This window comes from Oncorhynchus mykiss, chromosome 22 (genome assembly GCF_057628025.1).
Source record: "Oncorhynchus mykiss isolate SJ-2025 chromosome 22, ASM5762802v1, whole genome shotgun sequence".
NCBI lineage: Eukaryota > Metazoa > Chordata > Actinopteri > Salmoniformes > Salmonidae > Oncorhynchus > Oncorhynchus mykiss.
The window spans coordinates 57,044,947-57,070,447 of record NC_143043.1 but is presented as its reverse complement, the minus strand read 5'-3'; the positions used below and the strand labels follow the sequence as shown (position 1 = coordinate 57,070,447).

General features: G+C 49.6%; 1 protein-coding gene across 4 annotated transcripts in view; it reads left to right on the top strand.

Moving 5' to 3' along the window:
• The window catches only part of LOC110502201 (unconventional myosin-X), a 270,516-nt gene that overhangs the window by 48,015 nt on the left and 197,000 nt on the right, over positions 1 to 25,501 (top strand). For all 4 annotated transcript variants that reach the window (XR_016490707.1, XM_090216354.1, XM_090216352.1 and 1 more), the window contains exons 6-14: positions 1,336 to 1,460; positions 1,538 to 1,636; positions 10,069 to 10,175; positions 11,468 to 11,597; positions 12,225 to 12,343; positions 21,521 to 21,667; positions 21,776 to 21,876; positions 22,531 to 22,597; positions 24,790 to 24,882. Coding sequence is in view for 3 of the 4 variants with exons in the window: in XM_090216354.1 (XP_090072480.1) it covers positions 1,336 to 1,460; positions 1,538 to 1,636; positions 10,069 to 10,175; positions 11,468 to 11,597; positions 12,225 to 12,343; positions 21,521 to 21,667; positions 21,776 to 21,876; positions 22,531 to 22,597; positions 24,790 to 24,882 (988 nt within the window). In the remaining variant the exon portion in view is untranslated. The remainder of the gene's footprint in view (positions 1 to 1,335; positions 1,461 to 1,537; positions 1,637 to 10,068; positions 10,176 to 11,467; positions 11,598 to 12,224; positions 12,344 to 21,520; positions 21,668 to 21,775; positions 21,877 to 22,530; positions 22,598 to 24,789; positions 24,883 to 25,501) is intronic.

Below are 25,501 nucleotides of genomic sequence, written 5' to 3'. Positions count from 1 at the left end.
AACCAAAACCAAACAGGTGTTAGGAGGGGTTCTGAAAGACACTCATGGGGGGTCCACTGAACGTTAACTAGCAACAACAACCAAAACCAAACAGGTGTTAGGAGGGGTTCTGAAAGACACTATGGGGGGGTCCACTGAACGTTAACTAGCAACAACAACCAAAACCAAACAGGTGTTAGGAGGGGTTCTGAAAGACACTATGGGGGGGTCCACTGAACGTTAACTAGCAACAACAACTGGGACCTAAAAGACACCCACCATGAGTGCCCACTACATTTACCCAAGAAGAGACAAACAGAAGGAAAAACCACACAATTTAAAGACAGGAAGTAAATCTAAAAGTGGAGCAAAACGAAACCAGGGAAATCAGATAAAGGATGTGACCCTCCACATCTATCAAGACAACTGGAGGTGTTTACCCTCCACATCTATCAAGACAACTGGAGGTGTTGACCCTCCACATCTATCAAGACAACTGGAGGTGTTGACCCTCCACATCTATCAAGACAACTGGAGGTGTTGACCCTCCACATCTATCAAGACAACTGGAGGTGTTGACCCTCCACATCTATCAAGACAACTAAAGATGTTGACCCTCCACATCTCTCAAGACAACTAAAGGAGTTGACCCTCCACATCTATCAAGACAACTAGAGGAGTTGACCCTCCACATCTCTCAAGACAACTAAAGGAGTTGACCCTCCACATCTATCAAGACAACTAAAGGAGTTGACCCTCCACATCTATCAAGACAACTAAAGGAGTTGACCCTCCACATCTATCAAGACAACTAGAGGAGTTGACCCTCCACATCTATCAAGACAACTGGAGGTGTTGACCCTCCACATCTCTCAAGACAACTAAAGGAGTTGACCCTCCACATCTATCAAGACAACTAAAGGAGTTGACCCTCCACATCTATCAAGACAACTAAAGGAGTTAACCCTCCACATCTATCAAGTCAACTGGAGCAGTGGGCCAGACACTCTTAAATAACACCTGGGCCAGCACAGGTGAAACACCTTCCCACTAACGAGATGGACAAGCCAGCACAGGTGTAACACATACTGACTAACGAGGTGACACCAATCGGTGCGCCCTATGTGCTAACGAGCTATACGTGCTAAAGTCCAACCTCAAAACATAATTGGAAAAACCAAAGCCTGTAACACTCTCTCTCTCTGTCTCTCTCTCTGTCTCTCTCTCTGTCTCTCTCTCTGTCTCTCTCTCTGTCTCTCTCTCTGTCTCTCTCTCTGTCTCTCTCTCTGTCTCTCTCTCTCTGTCTCTCTCTCTCTGTCTCTCTCTCTCTCTCTCTCTCTCTCTGTCTCTCTCCAGCCCCATCATGGAGGCGTTTGGGAATGCCAAGACGATGTACAACAACAACTCTTCCCGCTTTGGGAAGTTTATCCAGCTCCACTTCTCCCAGAGTGGGAACATCCAGGGAGGATGTATCATAGACTGTATCCCTAAAACACTGTGTCTCACTCTCACACACACTCTCACACTGTCTGTGTTCTCCTTAACTTCACACCTTCAGATTTACTTGAAAAGAACCGTGTGGTGAGACAGAACCCTGGAGAGAGGAACTATCATATCTTCTATGCTCTGCTGGCCGGGGCCGACAAGAACCACAGAGGTTGTAACCTTCCTGTTGAGACTCCTACACTAGAGGACAGTTATAACATAGCATCCTAACCTTCCTGTAGAGACTCCTACACTAGAGGACAGTTATAACACAGCATCCTAACCTTCCTATCGAGACTCCTACACTAGAGGACAGTTAACACAGCAGAGATGGAACCACAGGTTTAAAAGTGGTGTGGCAAAATGTATATGTCTTTTTCTGGAGCCTGTAGTTTTTCCTGATCATGACCTGGTTGGGTAAAACTCTGGGTCCTATTTGTAGGTCATGACAAAATGTTATTATAGATGGCTTCTCTTTTCATCTGTGCTATGACTAGATGACTGGAGTTTTTCTTGTCGGGTCATGTGAATTGGAAACACTCCTGGCCTTAGTTGGATCAATCCCTTTCAAATTACCACAAACCTGTTATTATCCATTCTGATATCAAAAGAGCCAGAGACAACAACCTCCACGGACAACATGCTCTGTAGTTTAGTGAACTACTATAGAACAGGAACACACACCAGTCCAATAATGTAAACAGGAACACACACCAGTCCAATAATGTTAACAGGAACACACACCAGTCCAATACTGTTAACAGGAACACACACCAGTCCAATAATGTTAACAGGAACACACACCAGTCCAATAATGTTAACAGGAACACACACCAGTCCAATAATGTTAACAGGAACACACACCAGTCCAATAATGTTAACAGGAACACACACCAGTCCAATAATGTTAACAGGAACACACACCAGTCCAATAATGTTAACAGGAACACACACCAGTCCAATAATGTTAACAGGAACACACACCAGTCCAATAATGTAAACAGGAACACACACCAGTCCAATACTGTAAACAGGAACACACACCAGTCCAATACTGTTAACATTATTGGACTGGTGTGTGTTCCTGTTAACAGTATTGGACTGGTGTGTGTTCCTGTTAACATTATTGGACTGGTGTGTGTTCCTGTTAACAGGAACACACACCAGTCCAATAATGTTAACAGGAACACACACCAGTCTAATAATGTTAACAGGAACACACCCCAGTCCAATACTGTTAACAGGAACACACCCCAGTCCAATACTGTTAACAGGAACACACCCCAGTCCAATAATGTTAACAGGAACACACACCAGTCCAATAATGTTAGCAGGAACACACACCAGTCCAATAATGTTAGCAGGAACACACACCAGTCCAATAATGTTAACAGGAACACACACCAGTCCAATAATGTTAACAGGAACACACACCAGTCCAATAATGTTAGCAGGAACACACACCAGTCCAATAATGTTAGCAGGAACACACACCAGTCCAATAATGTTAACAGGAACACACACCAGTCCAATAATGTTAACAGGAACACACACCAGTCCAATAATGTTAACAGGAACACACACCAGTCCAATAATGTTAACAGGAACACACACCAGTCCAATAATGTTAACAGGAACACACACCAGTCCAATAATGTAAACAGGAACACACACCAGTCCAATACTGTAAACAGGAACACACACCAGTCCAATACTGTTAACATTATTGGACTGGTGTGTGTTCCTGTTAACAGTATTGGACTGGTGTGTGTTCCTGTTAACATTATTGGACTGGTGTGTGTTCCTGTTAACAGGAACACACACCAGTCCAATAATGTTAACAGGAACACACACCAGTCTAATAATGTTAACAGGAACACACCCCAGTCCAATACTGTTAACAGGAACACACCCCAGTCCAATACTGTTAACAGGAACACACCCCAGTCCAATAATGTTAACAGGAACACACACCAGTCCAATAATGTTAGCAGGAACACACACCAGTCCAATAATGTTAGCAGGAACACACACCAGTCCAATAATGTTAACAGGAACACACACCAGTCCAATAATGTTAACAGGAACACACACCAGTCCAATAATGTTAGCAGGAACACACACCAGTCCAATAATGTTAGCAGGAACACACACCAGTCCAATAATGTTAACAGGAACACACCCCAGTCCAATACTGTTAACAGGAACACACACCAGTCCAATACTGTTAACAGGAACACACACCAGTCCAATAATGTTAACAGGAACACACACCAGTCCAATAATGTTAACAGGAACACACACCAGTCCAATAATGTTAACAGGAACACACACCAGTCCAATAATGTTAACAGGAACACACACCAGTCCAATAATGTTAACAGGAACACACACCAGTCCAATAATGTTAACAGGAACACACCAGTTTTTCAAATAGAAAGAACAATCATCATTAGGATTCGTTAATGATCAATTACCATGTCAATAGTTTCACAACGTTAGTATTTTTAAAGGTGTATGTTTTGTTATATGAATGTCAGAATTTATTAATAATTAACACACTGAACAATAACTCATTTGCCTGTTTGTTTCATGTGGGTAAACTGGGGGTGTTTCTTCAGTTTGATAAGTTGCCCTGTTAACCTATCTGGGGTTGACAGGGCAGCTCTGAGGTCGTGCTGGCTGTCCCAGTTTGTTTCTGCTTTTAGTTTTCAGCACGGCCGTAGCAGAGAAACCACTTTCACACAGATAGGTAGTGCTGAACGGTAACATGACAGGCGAGAGCAGGATACTCTCCCACTCCGCTGCACCAGAACAGTGGCAGCATCGTTTCCGGGCATGCTCAGTCCGCCGTCCAATGACAGCTCCGCCAGCTGATCCTCTTCGTTGCTTGGTGATGTGACGCTTGCCGTCCTTACTCGAAAGGGGTTCCGTATCCAGTCTTCTTGTCTCATGTTCTCCTCCGGGAAGTAGTCGCAAAACTTTCCCAACATCTTGACAAGATGCTGTTTTAACGTATTTAAAAAAAATTCAGTGTGTCTTTTGTTGATCAGATTCTGAATCTCGAAATCCGCATGTCAATCCTCCTGTTAGAAACGGTAAGCTTCATCTTGAAGGTCATCCACTTTGTCCCTCTGTCCAAATCGATGGTTCCCATTCCCTTTCTTTGACACATTGAGCGAATTCAGATGATCTAAACTACCCGCCAGGTAGGCAACCTGCGCGAGCCGTTCCTCAGTGGCGGGTTTAGGTAGAGGCAGACGCCCAGGGCGGCACCTGCGCGAGCCGTTCCTCAGTGGCGGGTTTGGGTAGAGGCAGACACCCAGGGCGGCACCTGCACGAGCCGTTCCTCAGTGGTGGGTTTAGGTAGAGGCAGACACCCAGGGCGGCACCTGCGCGAGCCGTTCCTCACAATCAAATGTTCAGCCAGAGGTGACTTGGAAACGCAGAAATGTCTGCCTAAAGTTTACAAAAAACTATCCCAAACCTTTACCCCTGGATAAAGTGGACCTCTGCATGATATAGCACCTGCTGGAGCTCGTTCTCCATTATCCCTTTAGAAGGCCTGGAAACACCTGCTGGAGCTCGTTCCCCATTATCCCTTTAGAAGGCCTGGAAACACCTGCTGGAGCTCGTTCCCCATGATCCCTTTAGAAGGCCTGGAAACACCTGCTGGAGCTCGTTCCCCATTATCCCTTTAGAAGGCCTGGAAACACCTGCTGGAGCTCGTTCCCCATTATCCCTTTAGAAGGCTGGAGCTCGTTCCCCATTATCCCTTTAGAAGGCCTGGAAACACCTGCTGGAGCTCGTTCCCCATGATCCCTTTAGAAGGCCTGGAAACACCTGCTGGAGCTCGTTCCCCATTATCCCTTTAGAAGGAATGGAAACACCTTTTTGATATAGTCGACAGACTGGATCACATCCTGGAGAGTGGCGTGGAGCTCAGGCACCTTGTCCTTCGCTGCCTCCCTGTGTAGGAAGCAGTTGTTCCACGTCACACTCGGTTCTCTCTCCAGGATCTGCTTTACTACCCCGGAGTGCTTTCCAGTCATGGCAGCTGCCCCATCAGTGGTCACACCAACGCACCCATCCCTGACCAATCCCACGGAGCCCAGGTACAGATCCACTGTTAAAGAAAGCCTCTGGCCAGTCCCACGGAGCCCAGGTACAGATCCACTGTGTTAAAGACAGCCTCTGGCCAGTCCCACGGAGCCCAGGTACAGATCCACTGTGTTAAAGACAGCCTCTGGCCAGTCCCACGGAGCCCAGGTACAGATCCACTGTGTTAAAGACAGCCTCTGGCCAGTCCCACGGAGCCCAGGTACAGATCCACTGTGTTAAAGACAGCCTCTGGCCAGTCCCACGGAGCCCAGGTACAGATCCACTGTGTTAAAGACAGCCTCTGGCCAGTCCCACGGAGCCCAGGTACAGATCCACTGTGTTAAAGACAGCCTCTGGCCAGTCCCACGGAGCCCAGGTACAGATCCACTGTGTTAAAGACAGCCTCTGGCCAGTCCCACGGAGCCCAGGTACAGATCCACTGTGTTAAAGACAGCCTCTGGCCAGTCCCACGGAGCCCAGGTACAGATCCACTGTGTTAAAGACAGCCTCTGGCCAGTCCCACGGAGCCCAGGTACAGATCCACTGTGTTAAAGACAGCCTCTGGCCAGTCCCACGGAGCCCAGGTACAGATCCACTGTGTTAAAGACAGCCTCTGGCCAGTCCCACGGAGCCCAGGTACAGATCCACTGTGTTAAAGAGCCTCTGTGGTGGTGGTGGACAAATCAGCACTGGAAGGGAACTGTTCCTCGATGTTAATAATTATCCCAGACACTGGAAGGGAACTGTTCCTCGATGTTAATAATTATCCCAGACACTGGAAGGGAACTGTTGCTCAATGTTAATAATTATCCCAGACACTGGAAGGGAACTGTTCCTCAATGTTAATAATTATCCCAGACACTGGAAGGGAACTGTTCCTCAATGTTAATAATTATCCCAGACACTGGAAGGGAACTGTTCCTCAATGTTAATAATTATCCCAGACACTGGAAGGGAACTGCTCCTCGATATTAATAATTATCCCAGACACTGGAAGGGAACTGTTCCTCGATGTTAATAATTATCCCAGACACTGGAAGGGAACTGCTCCTCGATGTTAATAATTGTCCCAGACACTGGAAGGGAACTGTTCCTCGATGTTAATAATTATCCCAGACACTGGACGGGAACTGTTCCTCAATGTTAATAATTATCCCAGACACTGGAAGGGAACTGTTCCTCAATGTTAATAATTATCCCAGACACTGGAAGGGAACTGTTGCTCAATGTTAATAATTATCCCAGACACTGGAAGGGAACTGTTCCTCAATGTTAATAATTATCCCAGACACTGGAAGGGAACTGTTCCTCAATGTTAATAATTATCCCAGACACTGGAAGGGAACTGCTCCTCGATGTTAATAATTATCCCAGACACTGGAAGGGAACTGTTCCTCGATGTTAATAATTATCCCAGACACTGGACGGGAACTGTTCCTCAATGTTAATAATTATCCCAGACACTGGAAGGGAACTGTTCCTCGATGTTAATAATTATCCCAGACACTGGAAGGGAACTGTTCCTCAATGTTAATAATTATCCCAGACACTGGAAGGGAACTGTTCCTCGATGTTAATAATTATCCCAGACACTGGAAGGGAACTGTTCCTCGATGTTAATAATTATCCCAGACACTGGAAGGGAACTGTTGCTCAATGTTAATAATTATCCCAGACACTGGAAGGGAACTGTTCCTCAATGTTAATAATTATCCCAGACACTGGAAGGGAACTGTTCCTCAATGTTAATAATTATCCCAGACACTGGAAGGGAACTGTTCCTCAATGTTAATAATTATCCCAGACACTGGAAGGGAACTGCTCCTCGATATTAATAATTATCCCAGACACTGGAAGGGAACTGCTCCTCGATGTTAATAATTATCCCAGACACTGGAAGGGAACTGTTCCTCGATGTTAATAATTATCCCAGACACTGGAAGGGAACTGCTCCTCAATGTTAATAATTATCCCAGACACTGGAAGGGAACTGTTCCTCGATGTTAATAATTATCCCAGACACTGGAAGGGAACTGTTCCTCGATGTTAATAATTATCCCAGACACTGGAAGGGAACTGTTCCTCAATGTTAATAATTATCCCAGACACTGGAAGGGAACTGCTCCTCGATGTTAATAATTATCCCAGACACTGGAAGGGAACTGTTCCTCGATGTTAATAATTATCCCAGACACTGGAAGGGAACTGCTCCTCGATGTTAATAATTATCCCAGACACTGGAAGGGAACTGTTCCTCGATGTTAATAATTATCCCAGACACTGGAAGGGAACTGTTCCTCGATGTTAATAATTATCCCAGACACTGGAAGGGAACTGTTCCTCGATGTTAATAATTATCCCAGACACTGGAAGGGAACTGTTCCTCGATGTTAATAATTATCCCAGACACTGGAAGGGAACTGCTCCTCGATGTTAATAATTATCCCAGACACTGGAAGGGAACTGCTCCTCAATGTTAATAATTATCCCAGACGTGTCTGACATAGACCCATTAGAATGGCACTGTTAGCCACATCTGTGGATTCATCAAGCTGCAGTGTGTAATGGCCGTTTTCACTGATGCGCTCTGATGTCTGGCGTGTTATGTCCTCAGACATGTCCTGGATTCTCCTCCTCATGGTGTTCTCAGACATGTCCTGGATTCTCCTCCTCATGGTGTCCACAGACATGTCCTGGATTCTCCTCCTCATGGTGTCCTCAGACATGTCCTGGATTCTCCTCCTCATGGTGTCCTCAGACATGTCCTGGATTCTCCTCCTCATGGTGTTCTCAGACATGTCCTGGATTATCCTCCTCATGGTGTCCACAGACATGTCCTGGATTCTCCTCCTCATGGTGTCCTCAGACATGTCCTGGATTCTCCTCCTCATGGTGTCCTCAGACATGTCCTGGATTCTCCTCCTCATGGTGTCCTCAGACATGTCCTGGATTCTCCTCCTCATGGTGTCCCCAGACATGTCCTGGATTATCCTCCTCATGGTGTTCTCAGACATGTCCTGGATTCTCCTCTTCATGGTGACCTCAGACATGTCCTGGATTCTCTTCGTGGTGTTCTCAGACATGTCCTGGATTCTCCTCCTCATGGTGTTCTCAGACATGTCCTGGATTCTCCTCCTCATGGTGACCTCAGACATGTCCTGGATTCTCCTCCTCATGGTGTTCTCAGACATGTCCTGGATTCTCCTCCTCATGGTGACCTCTGATGTCTGGTGTGTTCCTCATGGTGTCATTGGATAGGTGTATGATGGTTTTTAGTTTGTTGGCGACAGACTCTCCCAAGATTTCAGTGCACATATCAATCGCAGCAGGAAGTATGAGATCCTAAGCGCTGGTGTGGGCTTTTTTTTGCACTTACCTTGTGGCCCAGCGCATTGCTATGATGCATACGTTCTTCAATGAATCTTGTGGACACCAGCTGGCTTATCATTGTGTCTTGGATTGCTTGGTGGCCAGATGTCTTTTTAGTTTTGGGGGGGGGGGGGTTTATTTAAGATGCTTTTTGAAGAGGTAGTGTTTCAGGTGTTGTCAGAAACATGGGTAGGGACTCCCCCGTCCTAACGTCAGGGGGAAGCTTGTTCCACCATTGGGGTGCCAGGACAAAAAAAGAGCTTAGACTGAGCTTCATTTACACAGGCAGTCCGATTCTGGTCTTTTTCCAATAGTTGGGCTCCTGTGTAACCGCAGCCTTTGTGTCTCTAGAAAAGGTACATTTCCTGAAGAAAAATGTGTGTGCTTGCTTCAGCTGTGTGTGTGTGTGTGCTTGCTTCAGCTGTGTGTGTGTGTGCTTGCTTCAGCTGTGTGTGTGTGTGCTTGCTTCAGCTGTGTGTGTGTGTGCTTGCTTCAGCTGTGTGTGTGTGTGTGTGCTTGCTTCAGCTGTGTGTGTGTGTGCTTGCTTCAGCTGTGTGTGTGTGTGTGTGCTTGCTTCAGCTGTGTGTGTGTGTGTGTGTGCTTGCTTCAGCTGTGTGTGTGTGTGCTTGCTTCAGCTGTGTGTGTGTGTGTGCTTGCTTCAGCTGTGTGTGTGTGTGTGTGTGCTTGCTTCAGCTGTGTGTGTGTGTGTGTGCTTGCTTCAGCTGTGTGTGTGTGTGTGCTTGCTTCAGCTGTGTGTGTGTGTGTGTGTGCTTGCTTCAGCTGTGTGTGTGTGTGTGTGCTTGCTTCAGCTGTGTGTGTGTGTGTGTGTGCTTGCTTCAGCTGTGTGTGTGTGTGCTTGCTTCAGCTGTGTGTGTGTGTGTGCTTGCTTCAGCTGTGTGTGTGTGTGTGCTTGCTTCAGCTGTGTGTGTGTGCGTGCTTGCTTCAGCTGTGTGTGTGTGCGTGCTTGCTTCAGCTGTGTGTGTGTGCTTGCTTCAGCTGTGTGTGTGTGCTTGCTTCAGCTGTGTGTGTGTGTGTGCTTGCTTCAGCTGTGTGTGTGTGTGTGTGCTTGCTTCAGCTGTGTGTGTGTGTGTGCTTGCTTCAGCTGTCTAAAGTTATTTTCTGTCTGTGTTCCAGAGCTGTACTTCCTGTCAGAGGGCCCAGAGTCATACCACTACCTGAGTCAGTCTGGCTGTGTGAAGGACAGGAGTCTAGATGACCTGAAGCTGTATGATAGTTTTATGGTGAGATTGACTGGTCTATGGGTTATAGCTCTATGGGTTATAGCTCTATGGGTTATAGCTCTATGGGTTATAGCTCTATGGGTTATAGCTCTATTGGTTATAGCTCTATGGGTTATAGCTCTCTGTTTTATAGCTCTATGGGTTATAGCTCTATGAGTTATAGCTCTATGGGTTATAGCTCTATATGTTTTATAGCTCTAAACGTTATAGCTCTATGTTTTATAGCTCTATATGTTTTATAGCTCTAAACATTATAGCTCTATGTTTTATAGCTCTATGTTTTATAGCTCTATGTTTTATAGCTCTATGTGTTATAGCTCTGTATGGGTTATAGCTCTATATGGGTTATAGCTCTATAGGGGTTATAGCTCTATATGGGTTATAGCTCTATATGTTTTATAGCTCTATATGTTTTATAGCTCTATATGGGTTATAGCTCTATATGGGTTATAGCTCTATATGTTATAGAGTCATTCTGAATGACAGGAGTCTAGATGACCTGAATCGATATGACAGTGTTCTGGTGAGATTGACCGGTCTGTATGGTCGGGACAACATGCTCTACCTTATCATGCCACCAGAGGGCACCATAACCATTATAAACACTACAGGCCTAGTCTTGATAGACACAGTCTATGAGCTCAGCAAACATGTAAACATATGGGCCTGTATTCAACAACATTCTCAGAGGAGGAGTGCTGATCTAGGATCAGGTCCCCCGTCCATGTGGTCTGTTTCATTATGATCTAGGATCAGGTCCCCCGTCCATGTAATCTGATTCATTATGATCTAGGATCAGGTCCCCCCCTCTCCATGTAATGTGATTCATTATGATCTAGGATCAGGTCCCTCCTCTCCATGTGGTCTGTTTCATTATGATCTAGGATCAGCTCCCTCCTCTCCATGTAATGTGATTCATTATGATCTAGGATCAGGTCCCCCCCTCTCCATGTAATGTGATTCATTATGATCTAGGATCAGGTCCCCCCTCTCCATGTGGTCTGTGTTCAGTAGGTCTCTCAACCAGACTGTGTTCAGTAGGTCTCTCAACCAGACTGTGTTCAGCAGGTCTCTCAACCAGTCTGTGTTCAGCAGGTCTCTCAACCAGTCTGTGTTCAGCAGGTCTCTCAACCAGTCTGTGTTCAGCAGGTCTCTCAACCAGTCTGTGTTCAGCAGGTCTCTCAACCAGTCTGTGTTCAGCAGGTCTCGCAACCAGTCTGTGTTCAGCCGGTCTCTCAACCAGTCTGTGTTCAGTAGGTCTCTCAACCAGTCTGTGTCTCTGCTGCTACCAGGAGGCTCTAAAGGTGATGCAGTTCAGTGAGGAGGAGATGCGTGACGTCTTCAAGCTGCTGTCTGCTGTTCTCCTGATGGGGAACATAGAGTTCATGACGGCTGGAGGAGCACAGATCACCTCTAAAGGAGGTGAGAACAGAGCCTGTTCTACATGTTCTATGCAGATCTGACAGGGAGGGTGGTTCTCCTCACTCTCTCCTCACCCTCTCCTCACCCTCTCCTCACCCTCTCCTCACCCTCTCCTCACCCTCTCCTCACTCTCTCCTCACTCTCTCCTCTCCTCACCTTCTCCTCACTCTCTCCCCACCCCGGCCCTCCTGAGGAAGCGTTGCTTCAGTGAAGAGCGAACGCCGAACACGCAGTGACATGCTCTAGAGGCCCTTTGTTACCTGATCTGACCCCGTTTCCAGAGCACCAGGAACACGTCATAATGTTGGATCTAGTAACAGCGTGTGGCATTAATACCAGCAATAAGATTTAAACCGCCACACATTCCACACAGCAATCAGCTCCTCTTCGTTCCTTAATTATTCTGTCCAAACTGCTCAGTCTGGCTGTCTCTGGTGACGTCTGGCCGTCTCTGGTGACGTCTGGCCGTCTCTGGTGACGTCTGGCCGTCTCTGGTGACGTCTGGCCGTCTCTGGTGACGCCTGGCCGTCTCTGGTGACGCCTGGCCGTCTCTGGTGACGCCTGGCCGTCTCTGGTGACGCCTGGCCGTCTCTGGTGACGCCTGGCCGTCTGTCTCTCTCTCTCCAGTGGTCAGTAATGTCAGTGATCTGCTGGGCCTGGACTCGTTCCAGCTGTCTGAGGTTCTGACCCAGAGGTCCATGATCCTGAGAGGAGAGGAGATCTGTTCACCCCTCACTGTGGAACAGGTAAGATGCCCTACTGTCACGCCCTGCTAGCCTGCCCTGCTACCGTGCCCTGCCCTACTACCCTGCCCTATTGTCACGCCCTGCTAGCCTGCCCTGCTACCGTGCCCTGCCCTACTACCCTGCCCTATTGTCACGCCCTGCTAGCCTGCCCTGCTAGCCTGCCCTGCCCTACTATCCTGCCCTATTGTCACGCCCTGCTAGCCTGCCCTGCTACCGTGCCCTGCCCTACTACCCTGCCCTATTGTCACGCCCTGCTAGCCTGCCCTGCTACCGTGCCCTGCCCTACTATCCTGCCCTATTGTCACGCCCTGCTAGCCTGCCCTGCTACCGTGCCCTGCCCTACTACCCTGCCCTATTGTCACGCCCTGCTAGCCTGCCCTGCTACCGTGCCCTGCCCTACTACCCTGCCCTATTGTCACGCCCTGCTAGCCTGCCCTGCTACCGTGCCCTGCCCTACTATCCTGCCCTATTGTCACGCCCTGCTAGCCTGCCCTGCTACCGTGCCCTGCCCTACTATCCTGCCCTATTGTCACGCCCTGCTAGCCTGCCCTGCTAGCCTGCCCTGCCCTACTATCCTGCCCTATTGTCACGCCCTGCTAGCCTGCCCTGCTACCGTGCCCTGCCCTACTATCCTGCCCTATTGTCACGCCCTGCCAGCCTGCCCTGCTACCGTGCCCTGCCCTACTACCCTGCCCTATTGTCACGCCCTGCTAGCCTGCCCTGCTAGCCTGCCCTGCCCTACTATCCTGCCCTATTGTCACGCCCTGCTAGCCTGCCCTGCTACCGTGCCCTGCCCTGCTACCCTGCCCTGCTACCCTGCCCTGCTACCCTGCCCTGCTATCACGCCCTGCCCTATTGTCACGCCCTGCTAGCCTGCCCTGCTACCGTGCCCTGCCCTACTATCCTGCCCTATTGTCACGCCCTGCTAGCCTGCCCTGCTACCATGCCCTGCCCTACTATCCTGCCCTATTGTCACGCCCTGCTAGCCTGCCCTGCTACCGTGCCCTGCCCTACTATCCTGCCCTATTGTCACGCCCTGCTAGCCTGCCCTGCTACCCTGCCCTGCTATCACGCCCTGCCCTGCTACCGTGCCCTGCCCTACTATCCTGCCCTATTGTCACGCCCTGCTAGCCTGCCCTGCTACCCTGCCCTGCTATCACGCCCTGCCCTGCTACTGTGCCCTGCCCTACTCCCCTGCCCTATTGTCACGCCCTGCTAGCCTGCCCTGCTACCGTGCCCTGCCCTACTATCCTGCCCTATTGTCACGCCCTGCTAGCCTGCCCTGCTACCGTGCCCTGCCCTACTACCCTGCCCTATTGTCACGCCCTGCTAGCCTGCCCTGCTACCGTGCCCTGCCCTACTATCCTGCCCTATTGTCACGCCCTGCTAGCCTGCCCTGCTACCGTGCCCTGCCCTACTATCCTGCCCTATTGTCATGCCCTGCTAGCCTGCCCTGCTACCGTGCCCTGCCCTACTACCCTGCCCTATTGTCACGCCCTGCTAGCCTGCCCTGCTAGCCTGCCCTGCCCTGCTATCCTGCCCTATTGTCACGCCCTGCTAGCCTGCCCTGCTAGCCTGCCCTGCCCTGCTATCCTGCCCTATTGTCATGCCCTGCTAGCCTGCCCTGCTAGCCTGCCCTGCCCTGCTACCGTGCCCTGCCCTACTCCCCTGCCCTGCTACCGTGCCCTGCCCTACTACCCTGCCCTATTGTCACGCCCTGCTAGCCTGCCCTGCTACCCTGCCCTGCTATCACGCCCTGCCCTATTGTCACGCCCTGCTAGCCTGCCCTGCTACCCTGCCCTGCTATCACACCCTGCCCTATTGTCACGCCCTGCTAGCCTGCCCTGCTACCCTGCCCTGCTATCACGCCCTGCCCTGCTACTGTGCCCTGCCCTACTCCCCTGCCCTATTGTCATGCCCTGCTAGCCTGCCCTGCTACCGTGCCCTGCCCTACTATCCTGCCCTATTGTCACGCCCTGCTAGCCTGCCCTAATACCCTGCCCTGCTATCACGCCCTGCCCTGCTACTGTGCCCAGCCCTACTCCCCTGCCCTATTGTCACGCCCTGCTAGCCTGCCCTGCTACCCTGCCCTGCTATCACGCCCTGCCCTGCTACTGTGCCCTGCCCTACTCCCCTGCCCTATTGTCACGCCCTGCTAGCCTGCCCTGCTACCGTGCCCTGCCCTACTCCCCTGCCCTATTGTCACGCCCTGCTAGCCTGCCCTGCTACCCTGCCCTGCTATCACGCCCTGCCCTATTGTCACGCCCTGCTAGCCTGCCCTGCTACCCTGCCCTGCTATCACGCCCTGCCCTATTGTCACGCCCTGCTAGCCTGCCCTGCTACCGTGCCCTGCCCTACTATCCTGCCCTATTGTCACGCCCTGCTAGCCTGCCCTGCTAACGTGCCCTTCCCTACTATCCTGCCCTATTGTCACGCCCTGCTAGCCTGCCCTGCTACCGTGCCCTGCCCTACTATCCTGCCCTATTGTCACGCCCTGCTAGCCTGCCCTGCTACCCTGCCCTGCTATCACGCCCTGCCCTGCTACCGTGCCCTGCCCTACTATCCTGCCCTATTGTCACGCCCTGCTAGCCTGCCCTGCTACCCTGCCCTGCTATCACGCCCTGCCCTGCTACTGTGCCCTGCCCTACTCCCCTGCCCTATTGTCACGCCCTGCTAGCCTGCCCTGCTACCGTGCCCTGCCCTACTATCCTGCCCTATTGTCACGCCCTGCTAGCCTGCCCTGCTACCGTGCCCTGCCCTACTACCCTGCCCTATTGTCACGCCCTGCTAGCCTGCCCTGCTACCGTGCCCTGCCCTACTATCCTGCCCTATTGTTACGCCCTGCTAGCCTGCCCTGCTACCGTGCCCTGCCCTACTATCCTGCCCTATTGTCATGCTCTGCTAGCCTGCCCTGCTACCGTGCCCTGCCCTACTACCCTGTCCTATTGTCACTCCCCTGCTAGCCTGCCCTGCTAGCCTGCCCTGCCCTGCTATCCTGCCCTATTGTCACGCCCTGCTAGCCTGCCCTGCTAGCCTGTCCTGCCCTGCTATCCTGCCCTATTGTCATGCCCTGCTAGCCTGCCCTGCTAGCCTGCCCTGCCCTGCTACCGTGCCCTGCCCTACTCCCCTGCCCTGCTACCGTGCCCTGCCCTACTACCCTGCCCTATTGTCACGCCCTGCTAGCCTGCCCTGCTACCCTGCCCTGCTATCACGCCCTGCCCTATTGTCACGCCCTGCTAGCCTGCCCTGCTACCCTGCCCTGCTATCACGCCCTGCCCTGCTACTGTGCCCTGCCCTACTCCCCTGCCCTATTGTCATGCCCTGCTAGCCTGCCCTGCTACCGTGCCCTGCCCTACTATCCTGCCCTATTGTCACGCCCTGCTAGCCTGCCCTGCTACCCTGCCCTGCTATCACGCCCTGCCCTGCTACTGTGCCCTGCCCTACTCCCCTGCCCTATTGTCACGCCCTGCTAGCCTGCCCTGCTACCCTGCCCTGCTATCACGCCCTGCCCTGCTACTGTGCCCTGCCCTACTCCCCTGCCCTATTGTCACGCCCTGCTAGCCTGCCCTGCTACCGTGCCCTGCCCTACTCCCCTGCCCTATTGTCACGCCCTGCTAGCCTGCCCTGCTACCCTGCCCTGCTATCACGCCCTGCCCTATTGTCACGCCCTGCTAGCCTGCCCTGCTACCCTGCCCTGCTATCACGCCCTGCCCTATTGTCACGCCCTGCTAGCCTGCCCTGCTACCGTGCCCTGCCCTACTATCCTGCCCTATTGTCACGCCCTGCTAGCCTGCCCTGCTAGCTGGCCCTGCCCTACTATCCTGCCCTATTGTCATGCCCTGCTAGCCTGCCCTGCTACCCTGCCCTGCTATCACGCCCTGCCCTGCTACTGTGCCCTGCCCTACTGTCACGCCCTACTATCCTGCCCTATTGTCACGCCCTGCTAGCCTGCCCTGCTACCCTGCCCTGCTATCACGCCCTGCCCTGCTACTGTGCCCTGCCCTACTGTCACGCCCTGCTAGCCTGCCCTGCTAGCCTGCCCTGCTACCGTGCCCTGCCCTACTACCCTGCCCTATTGTCACGCCCTGCTAGCCTGCCCTGCTACCGTGCCCTGCCCTACTACCCTGCCCTATTGTCACGCCCTGCTAGCCTGCCCTGCTACCCTGCCCTGCTATCACGCCCTGCCCTGCTACTGTGCCCTGCCCTACTGTCACGCCCTGCTACCGTGCCCTGCCCTGCTACCGTGCCCTGCCCTGCTACCGTGCCCTGCCCTGCTACCGTGCCCTGCCCTGCTACCGTGCCCTGCCCTGCTACCGTGCCCTGCCCTGCTACCGTGCCCTGCCCTGCTTTCACACCCTGCCCTGCTGATCCTACCCTACTGGCCCTGACCATTCCCATCCCTGTCTGAGCTGACACAGCTTGATACAGTTACAGTTGTCTCCATGCCACTCACCTTGTCCCGCTGTTAGACATGAGGCGAATTCAATGAAGAGAATCTGTTTTGAAAAGGAATAAAACTGTTCTCTTTTGCCCATTGAGAACACACCGTGGCCTCAATCTATTTGATTTTTATTTCACCTTTATTTAACCTGCCCTGCTGTTATCTAATGCTCCCAATGCCTCTCTCTCTCACTGTAAATCCCTTGCGTGACTTGCACCATTTCCTGTCCTTTGTGTGCCAAATTCCTCATACAATAAACCCCAGTGATAATGATCTGTCAGTAGCACAATAGAGGTACAGACTGGGGCGCAGTAACACATCTTCCACTCTAGGGGCAGTGTAATACACAACTGTTACCAACATTGGACAGCTGAACTATTACCCCCAGGTTGGCTTTAACTAGCCACAGTATCTCATTTGGATGAATATGTGATAAATGTATTCAGTGATTTAGATTAAATAAATTGCTGTATCTGCAGTCTTCTTTACATCTAAACATCTGATGTTTGAATTATGGGAAACTGTTATTCTTGGGACGTGAGTCGGCTGCCCAAGGAATTGTGATGGCCACACGACGATTTAAACAAAGACTCCAGACCAGGTGTCTCTCTCGCTCTCCTCTCCTCTCTCTGCCTGCCTGTCAGCCAGACAACCAACCAACCAATCAGCCAACGAGAGAGCCAAACAATCAACTAGCCAACCAACCAACCCTGGTTATAACCTGAACCATCAGCCATCCTGACGTCTAACCCATATCCCTGTTCATAACCTGGACAAACAGCCATCCTAACGTCTAACCCATATCCCTGGTCATAACCTGGACAAACAGCCATCCTGACGTCTAACCCATATCCCTGGTCATAACCTGGACAAACAGCCATCCTGACGTCTAACCCATATCCCTGGTCATAACCTGGACAAACAGCCATCCTGACGTCTAACCCATATCCCTGGTCATAACCTGGACAAACAGCCATCCTAACGTCTAACCCATATCCCTGGTCATAACCTGGACAAACAGCCATCCTAACGTCTAACCCATATCCCTGGTCATAACCTGGACAAACAGCCATCCTGACGTCTAACCCATATCCCTGGTCATAACCTGGACAAACAGCCATCCTGACGTCTAACCCATATCCCTGGTCATAACCTGGACAAACAGCCATCCTGACGTCTAACCCATATCCCTGGTCATAACCTGGACAAACAGCCATCCTGACGTCTAACCCATATCCCTGGTCATAACCTGGACAAACAGCCATCCTGACGTCTAACCCATATCCCTGGTCATAACCTGGACAAACAGCCATCCTGACGTCTAACCCATATCCCTGGTCATAACCTGGACGAACAGCCATCCTAACGTCTAACCCATATCCCTGGTCATAACCTGGACAAACAGCCATCCTAACGTCTAACCCATGTCCCTGGTCATAACCTGGACAAACAGCCATCCTAACGTCTAACCCATATCCCTGGTCATAACCTGGACAAACAGCCATCCTGACGTCTAACCCATATCCCTGGTCATAACCTGGACAAACAGCCATCCTGACGTCTAACCCATATCCCTGGTCATAACCTGAACCATCAGCCATCCTGACGTCTAACCCATATCCCTGGTCATAACCTGGACAAACAGCCATCCTGATGTCTAACCCATATCCCTGGTCATAACCTGAACCATCAGCCATCCTGACGTCTAACCCATATCCCTGGTCATAACCTGGACAAACAGCCATCCTGACGTCTAACCCATATCCCTGGTCATAACCTGGACAAACAGCCATCCTGACGTCTAACCCATATCCCTGGTCATAACCTGGACAAACAGCCATCCTGACGTCTAACCCATATCCCTGTTCATAACCTGGACAAACAGCCATCCTAACGTCTAACCCATATCCCTGGTCATAACCTGGACAAACAGCCATCCTAACGTCTAACCCATATCCCTGGTCATAACCTGGACAAACAGCCATCCTGACGTCTAACCCATATCCCTGGTCATAACCTGGACGAACAGCCATCCTAACGTCTAACCCATATCCCCGGTCATAACCTGAACAAACAGCCATTCTTCTGCTCTCTGACGAAGTTCCTGGAGCCACCAGTCCAGCTCTATTCTCTATTCAACATGGCTGCTGCTCCCACAGGTTAATGATTGTCCTGGAGCATTGTCGCCCTGCAATAGACTAGCATCCTGTCCAGGCGTTTACTTGTACATCAAGCTGACTCACTCCACCGAAACAGGAGCCGTTCCGGCTCAGACAAGGCCACTAGCCATTGTGCTCCTGAAACACCAGACAGTACTGTTCTTCCAGCCTGTTGAGGGACCACACACACTTCCTGTAGGAAGCTCACTACAACTCAATCTAAGAAAAATAAAGAACATGTAGAAATAATTATACAATAAATAATAGATACACAATAAGTAACATTCCAAGTCGTGTTGGAAGGTTGGTCGTGTTGGAAGGTTGGTCGTGTTGGAAGGTTGGTCGTGTTGGTCGTGTTGGAAGGGTGGTCGTGTTGGAAGGTTGGTCGTGTTGGAAGGTTGGTCTCATTGGCGGGCCAGGTTCAGAACACTTCAGTTTCTCATCACAACAGACACTGTAAATCTGATGTAAACTCCTAGATAAGGAGATAATTACCCTTTTCTGTTTCCTTGGATCACACAGACAGAGCAGTCTATCTTTCAACCTGTATTTACACACACATTCAGTGGGTACAGCCATTTATAATGACTGTGGGTTTTAGTGTTACACACACATTCAGTGGGTACAGCCATTTATAACGACTGTGGGTTTTAGTGTTACAACACATTCAGTGGGTACAGCCATTTATAGCGACTGTGGGTTTTAGTGTTACAACACATTCAGTGGGTACAGCCATTTATAACGACTGTGGGTTTTAGTGTTACAACACATTCAGTGGGTACAGCCATTTATAACGACTGTGGGTTTTAGTGTTACAACACATTCAGTGGGTACAGCCATTTATAACGACTGTGGGTTTTAGTGTTACAACACATTCAGTGGGTACAGCCATTTATAACGACTGTGGGTTTTAGTGTTACAACACATTCAGTGGGTACAGCCATTTATAACGACTGTGGGTTTTAGTGTTACAACACATTCAGTGGGTACAGCCATTTATAATGACTGTGGGTTTTAGTGTTACAACACATTCAGTGGGTACAGCCATTTATAACGACTGTGGGTTTTAGTGTTACAACACATTCAGTGGGTACAGCCATTTATAACGACTGTGGGTTTTAGTGTTACAACACATTCAGTGGGTTCAGCCATTTATAACGACTGTGGGTTTTAGTGTTACAACACATTCAGTGGGTACAGCCATTTATAACGACTGTGGGTTTTAGTGTTACAACACATTCAGTGGGTACAGCCATTTATAACGACTGTGGGTTTTAGTGTTACAACACATTCAGTGGGTACAGCCATTTATAACGACTGTGGGTTTTAGTGTTACAACACATTCAGTGGGTACAGCCATTTATAACGACTGTGGGTTTTAGTGTTACAACACATTCAGTGGGTACAGCCATTTATAACGACTGTGGGTTTTAGTGTTACAACACATTCAGTGGGTACAGCCATTTATAACGACTGTGGGTTTTAGTGTTACAACACATTCAGTGGGTACAGCCATTTATAACGACTGTGGGTTTTAGTGTTACAACACATTCAGTGGGTACAGCCATTTATAACGACTGTGGGTTTTAGTGTTACAACACATTCAGTGGGTACAGCCATTTATAACGACTGTGGGTTTTAGTGTTACAACACATTCAGTGGGTACAGCCATTTATAACGACTGTGGGTTTTAGTGTTACAACACATTCAGTGGGTACAGCCATTTATAACGACTGTGGGTTTTAGTGTTACAACACATTCAGTGGGTACAGCCATTTATAACGACTGTGGGTTTTAGTGTTACAACACATTCAGTGGGTACAGCCATTTATAACGACTGTGGGTTTTAGTGTTACAACACATTCAGTGGGTACAGCCATTTATAACGACTGTGGGTTTTAGTGTTACAACACATTCAGTGGGTACAGCCATTTATAACGACTGTGGGTTTTAGTGTTACAACACATTCAGTGGGTACAGCCATTTATAACGACTGTGGGTTTTAGTGTTACAACACATTCAGTGGGTACAGCCATTTATAACGACTGTGGGTTTTAGTGTTACAACACATTCAGTGGGTACAGCCATTTATAACGACTGTGGGTTTTAGTGTTACAACACATTCAGTGGGTACAGCCATTTATAACGACTGTGGGTTTTAGTGTTACAACACATTCAGTGGGTACAGCCATTTATAACGACTGTGGGTTTTGCATCACAGCCCTTTATTTTCTGTAAATTCTGAAAAAGTTGTCTGACAGACTTCAGTGCTTTTTGTTGTTGTCTGGTTTTGGTCTGAAGGTGTTTCTAACTAATCATTATTGCTGTATTAATCCATTTTAGCTTCAGTAATCTCCAGAAATATATTCCCAGAGTATGTGGAACAAGGCAGGGATGTGCTCTATCCCCGTTATGGTTCACTATTGCCTTAACCTTCAGAAACCTACGTTGCATCTCAAATGGCTCCCTTACACTGTGCTGTACTGTTGACCAGAGTCAAGACCATTTAGAACACATTCCTACTCCTCTGATTGGTCTGTATATTATTTTGTTCACCCTGTTTGATTTGACTGACAGGCGGTGTGCTCTCGGGACTCGGTTGCCATGGCGTTGTACGCCCAGTCTTTCTCCTGGATCATCACACGGATCAACCAGAAGGTCAGAGGGAAGGACAACTTCAAGTCCATCGGTATCCTCGACATCTTCGGCTTCGAGAATTTTGAGGTACATTTATGTTTTTCCTTCTTTGTAGTTGGCACTGAGTCCATTGTAGTTGGTAGTTAAGTTAGCATATTGTTATAGTATATATTTCTGTCCCCTCTCCTCCTGCAGGTGAACAGGTTTGAACAGTTCAACATCAACTACGCCAATGAGAAGCTCCAGGAATACTTCAACAAACACATCTTCTCCCTGGAACAGCTGGACTACAACAGGTCTGTTAATGGGACAGATGGACTACAACAGTGTTGGGGTCTGAGCAGCACTGCCAGAGAGAGGGCACCACGTTGGGTCCTAGCTGGGGGTTGGGGTCTGGGCAGCACTGCCAGAGAGAGGGCACCACGTTGGGTCCTAGCTGGGGGTTGGGGTCTGGGCAGCACTGCCAGAGAGAGGGCACCACGTTGGGTCCTAGCTCGGGGTTGGGGTCTGGGCAGCACTGCCAGAGAGAGGGCACCACGTTGGGTCCTAGCTGGGGGTTGGGGTCTGGGCAGCACTGCCAGAGAGAGGGCACCACGTTGGGTCCTAGCTGGGGGTTGGGGTCTGGGAAGCACTGCCAGAGAGAAGGCACCATGTTGGGTCCTAGCTGGGGGTTGGGGTCTGGGCTGCCAGATGTTTACAATGGGACGACAGTTATGTTCTATTAACAGACCTACCAGCATCTAGCCAGCAGCCTCGTCACAGCTCATTTCATCACATCAATGGACAATACAGCCATTGTGTCTGCCTTACTCTCTCTCTCTGTGTCTGTGTGTGTGTGTGTGTGTGTGTGTGTGTGTGTGTGTGTGTGTGTGTGTGTGTGTGTGTGTGTGTGTGTGTGTGTGTGTGTGTGTGTGTGTGTGTGTGTGTGTGTGTGTGTGTGGTTTCCTCAGAGAGGGGATCCAGTGGGAAGCCATAGACTGGATGGATAATGCAGAGTGTCTGGACCTCATAGAGAAGGTAGGTAACAGTGTAACCAACGCCAGACTACTAGACCCCATTACATGAGGACCTTGACACAGTGGAGTCCGAGGCGAAGACACAGCAGTGGTGGGTTTGGCGTCGGCATGACGATGCATAAGCAGAAAATGACCTCGTACCTGCTGTAAAATATGGTGGTGGATCTCTGATGTTTATGGGGCTGTTCTGCTTCCGCTGGTCCTGGGGCCTTTGTTAAGGTCAACGGCATCGTGAACTTTAACCTTTATTTAACGAGGCAAGTCAGTTAAGATCAAATTCTTATTTACAAAAGCTGATCTTTCCAGCAAACCAATAAACCTGAGCACGCATCAAAATCCATCCAAAATACATACATACATATATATTTATTTGTGGATTTTGATGCGTGCTCAGGTTTATTGGTTTATATATATATATATATATATATATATATATATGAGCTCAGTATGTGATATACACACTGCTCAAAAAAATAAAGGGAACACTAAAATAACGCATCCTAGATCTGAATGAATGAAATATTCTTATTAAATACTTTTCTCTTTACATAGTTGAATGTGCTGACAACAAAATCACACAAAAATCATCAATGGAAATCAAATATATCAACCCGTGGAGGTCTGGATTTGGAGTCACACTCAAAATTAAAGTGGAAAACCACACTACAGGCTGATCCAACTTTGATGTAATGTCCTTAAAACAAGTCAAAATGAGGCTCAGTAGTGTGTGTGGCCACCACGTGCCTGTATGACCTCCCTACAACGCCTGGGCATGGTCCTGATGAGGTGGCAGATGGTCTCCTGAGGTATCTCCTCCCAGACCTGGACTAAAGCATCCGCCAACTCCTGGACAGTCTGTGGTGCAACGTGGCGTTGGTGGATGGGGCAAGACATGATGTCCCAGATGTGCTCAATTGGATTCAGGTCTGGGGAACGGGCGGGCCAGTCCATAGCATCAATGCCTTCCTCTTGCAGGTATTGCTGACACACTCCAGCCACATGAGGTCTAGCATTGTCTTGCATTAGGAGGAACCCAGGGCCAACCGCACCAGGATATGGTCTCACAAGGGGTCTGAGGATCTCATCTCGGTACCTAATGGCAGTCAGGCTACCTCTGGCGAGCACATGGAGGGCTGTGCGGCCCCCCCAAAGAAATGCCACCCCACACCATGACTGACCCACCGCCAAACCGGTCATGCTGGAGGATGTTGCAGACAGCAGAACGTTCTCCACGGCGTCTCCAGACTCTGTCACGTCTGTCACATGTGCTCAGTGTGAACCTGCTTTCATCTGTGAAGAGCACAGGGCGCCAGTGGCGAATTTGCCAATCTTGGTGTTCTCTGGCAAATGCCAAACGTCCTGCACGGTGTTGGGATGTTAGCACAACCCCCACCTGTGGACGTCGGGCCCTCATACCACCCTGATGGAGTCTGTTTCTGACCGTTTGAGCAGACGCATGCACATTTGTGGCCTGCTGGAGGTCATTTTGCAGGGCTCTGGCAGTGCTCCTCCTTGCACAAAGGCGGAGGTAGCGGTCCTGCTGCTGGGTTGTTGCCCTCCTACGGCCTCCTCCACGTCTCCTGATGTACTGGCCTGTCTCCTGGTAGCGCCTCCATGCTCTGGACACTACACTGACAGACTCAGCAAACCTTCTTGCCACAGCTCACATTGATGTGCCATCCTGGATGAGCTGCACTACCTGAGCCACTTGTGTGGGTTGTAGACTCCGTCTCATGCTACCACTAGAGTGAAAGCACCGCCAGCATTCAAAAGTGACTAAAACATCAGCCAGGAAGCATAGGAACTGAGAAGGGGTCTGTGGTCCCCACCTGCAGAACCACTCCTTTATTGGGGGTGTCTTGCTAATTACCTATAATTTCCACCTGTTGTCTATTCCATTTGCACAACAGCATGTGAAATGTATTGTCAATCAGTGTTGCTTCCTAAGTGGACAGTTTGATTTCACAGAAGTGTGATTGACTTGGAGTTACATTGTGTTGTTTAAGTGTTCCCTTTATTTATATATATATATATGAGCTCCGTATGTGATGGTCATTATTACTGATCTTTATCAAGGACCTCACTGTAGATGTAGTATTTGTCTTTGTTGTCATTATGTCCCTGAGCCTCATATCAGGCTTCTCTGGGAACTGTTGTTTGTCTGCCAACTCTTCCTCCTCTTCCTCCCGGTAGAAACTGGGCATGTTGGCTCTGATCAACGAGGAGAGTCGCTTCCCAAAAGGCACCGACTACACCCTGCTAGAGAAACTACACAGTAGACACGCTGTGAGTACACACACAGAGACGCACACATATATATATTATAACCTGCTGTGTCTCTGTCTCTCTCCAGACTAACCAGTACTACATGAAGCCCCCCACCCATCTCACATGGAATCCTCTCTCTATATATTATAACCTGCTGTGTCTCTGTCTCTCTCCAGACTAATCAGTACTACATGAAGCCCCCCACCCATCTCCCATGGAATCCTCTCTCTATATATATTATAACCTGCTGTGTCTCTGTCTCTCTCCAGACTAACCAGTACTACATGAAGCCCCCCACCCATCTCACATGGAATCCTCTCTCTCTATATATATTATAACCTGCTGTGTCTCTGTCTCTCTCCAGACTAACCAGTACTACATGAAGCCCCCCACCCATCTCTCATGGAATCCTCTCTCTATATATATTATAACCTGCTGTGTCTCTGTCTCTCTCCAGACTAACCAGTACTACATGAAGCCCCCCACCCATCTCACATGGAATCCTCTCTCTATATATATTATAACCTGCTGTGTCTCTGTCTCTCTCCAGACTAACCAGTACTACATGAAGCCCCCCACCCATCTCCCATGGAATCCTCTCTCTATATATATTATAACCTGCTGTGTCTCTGTCTCT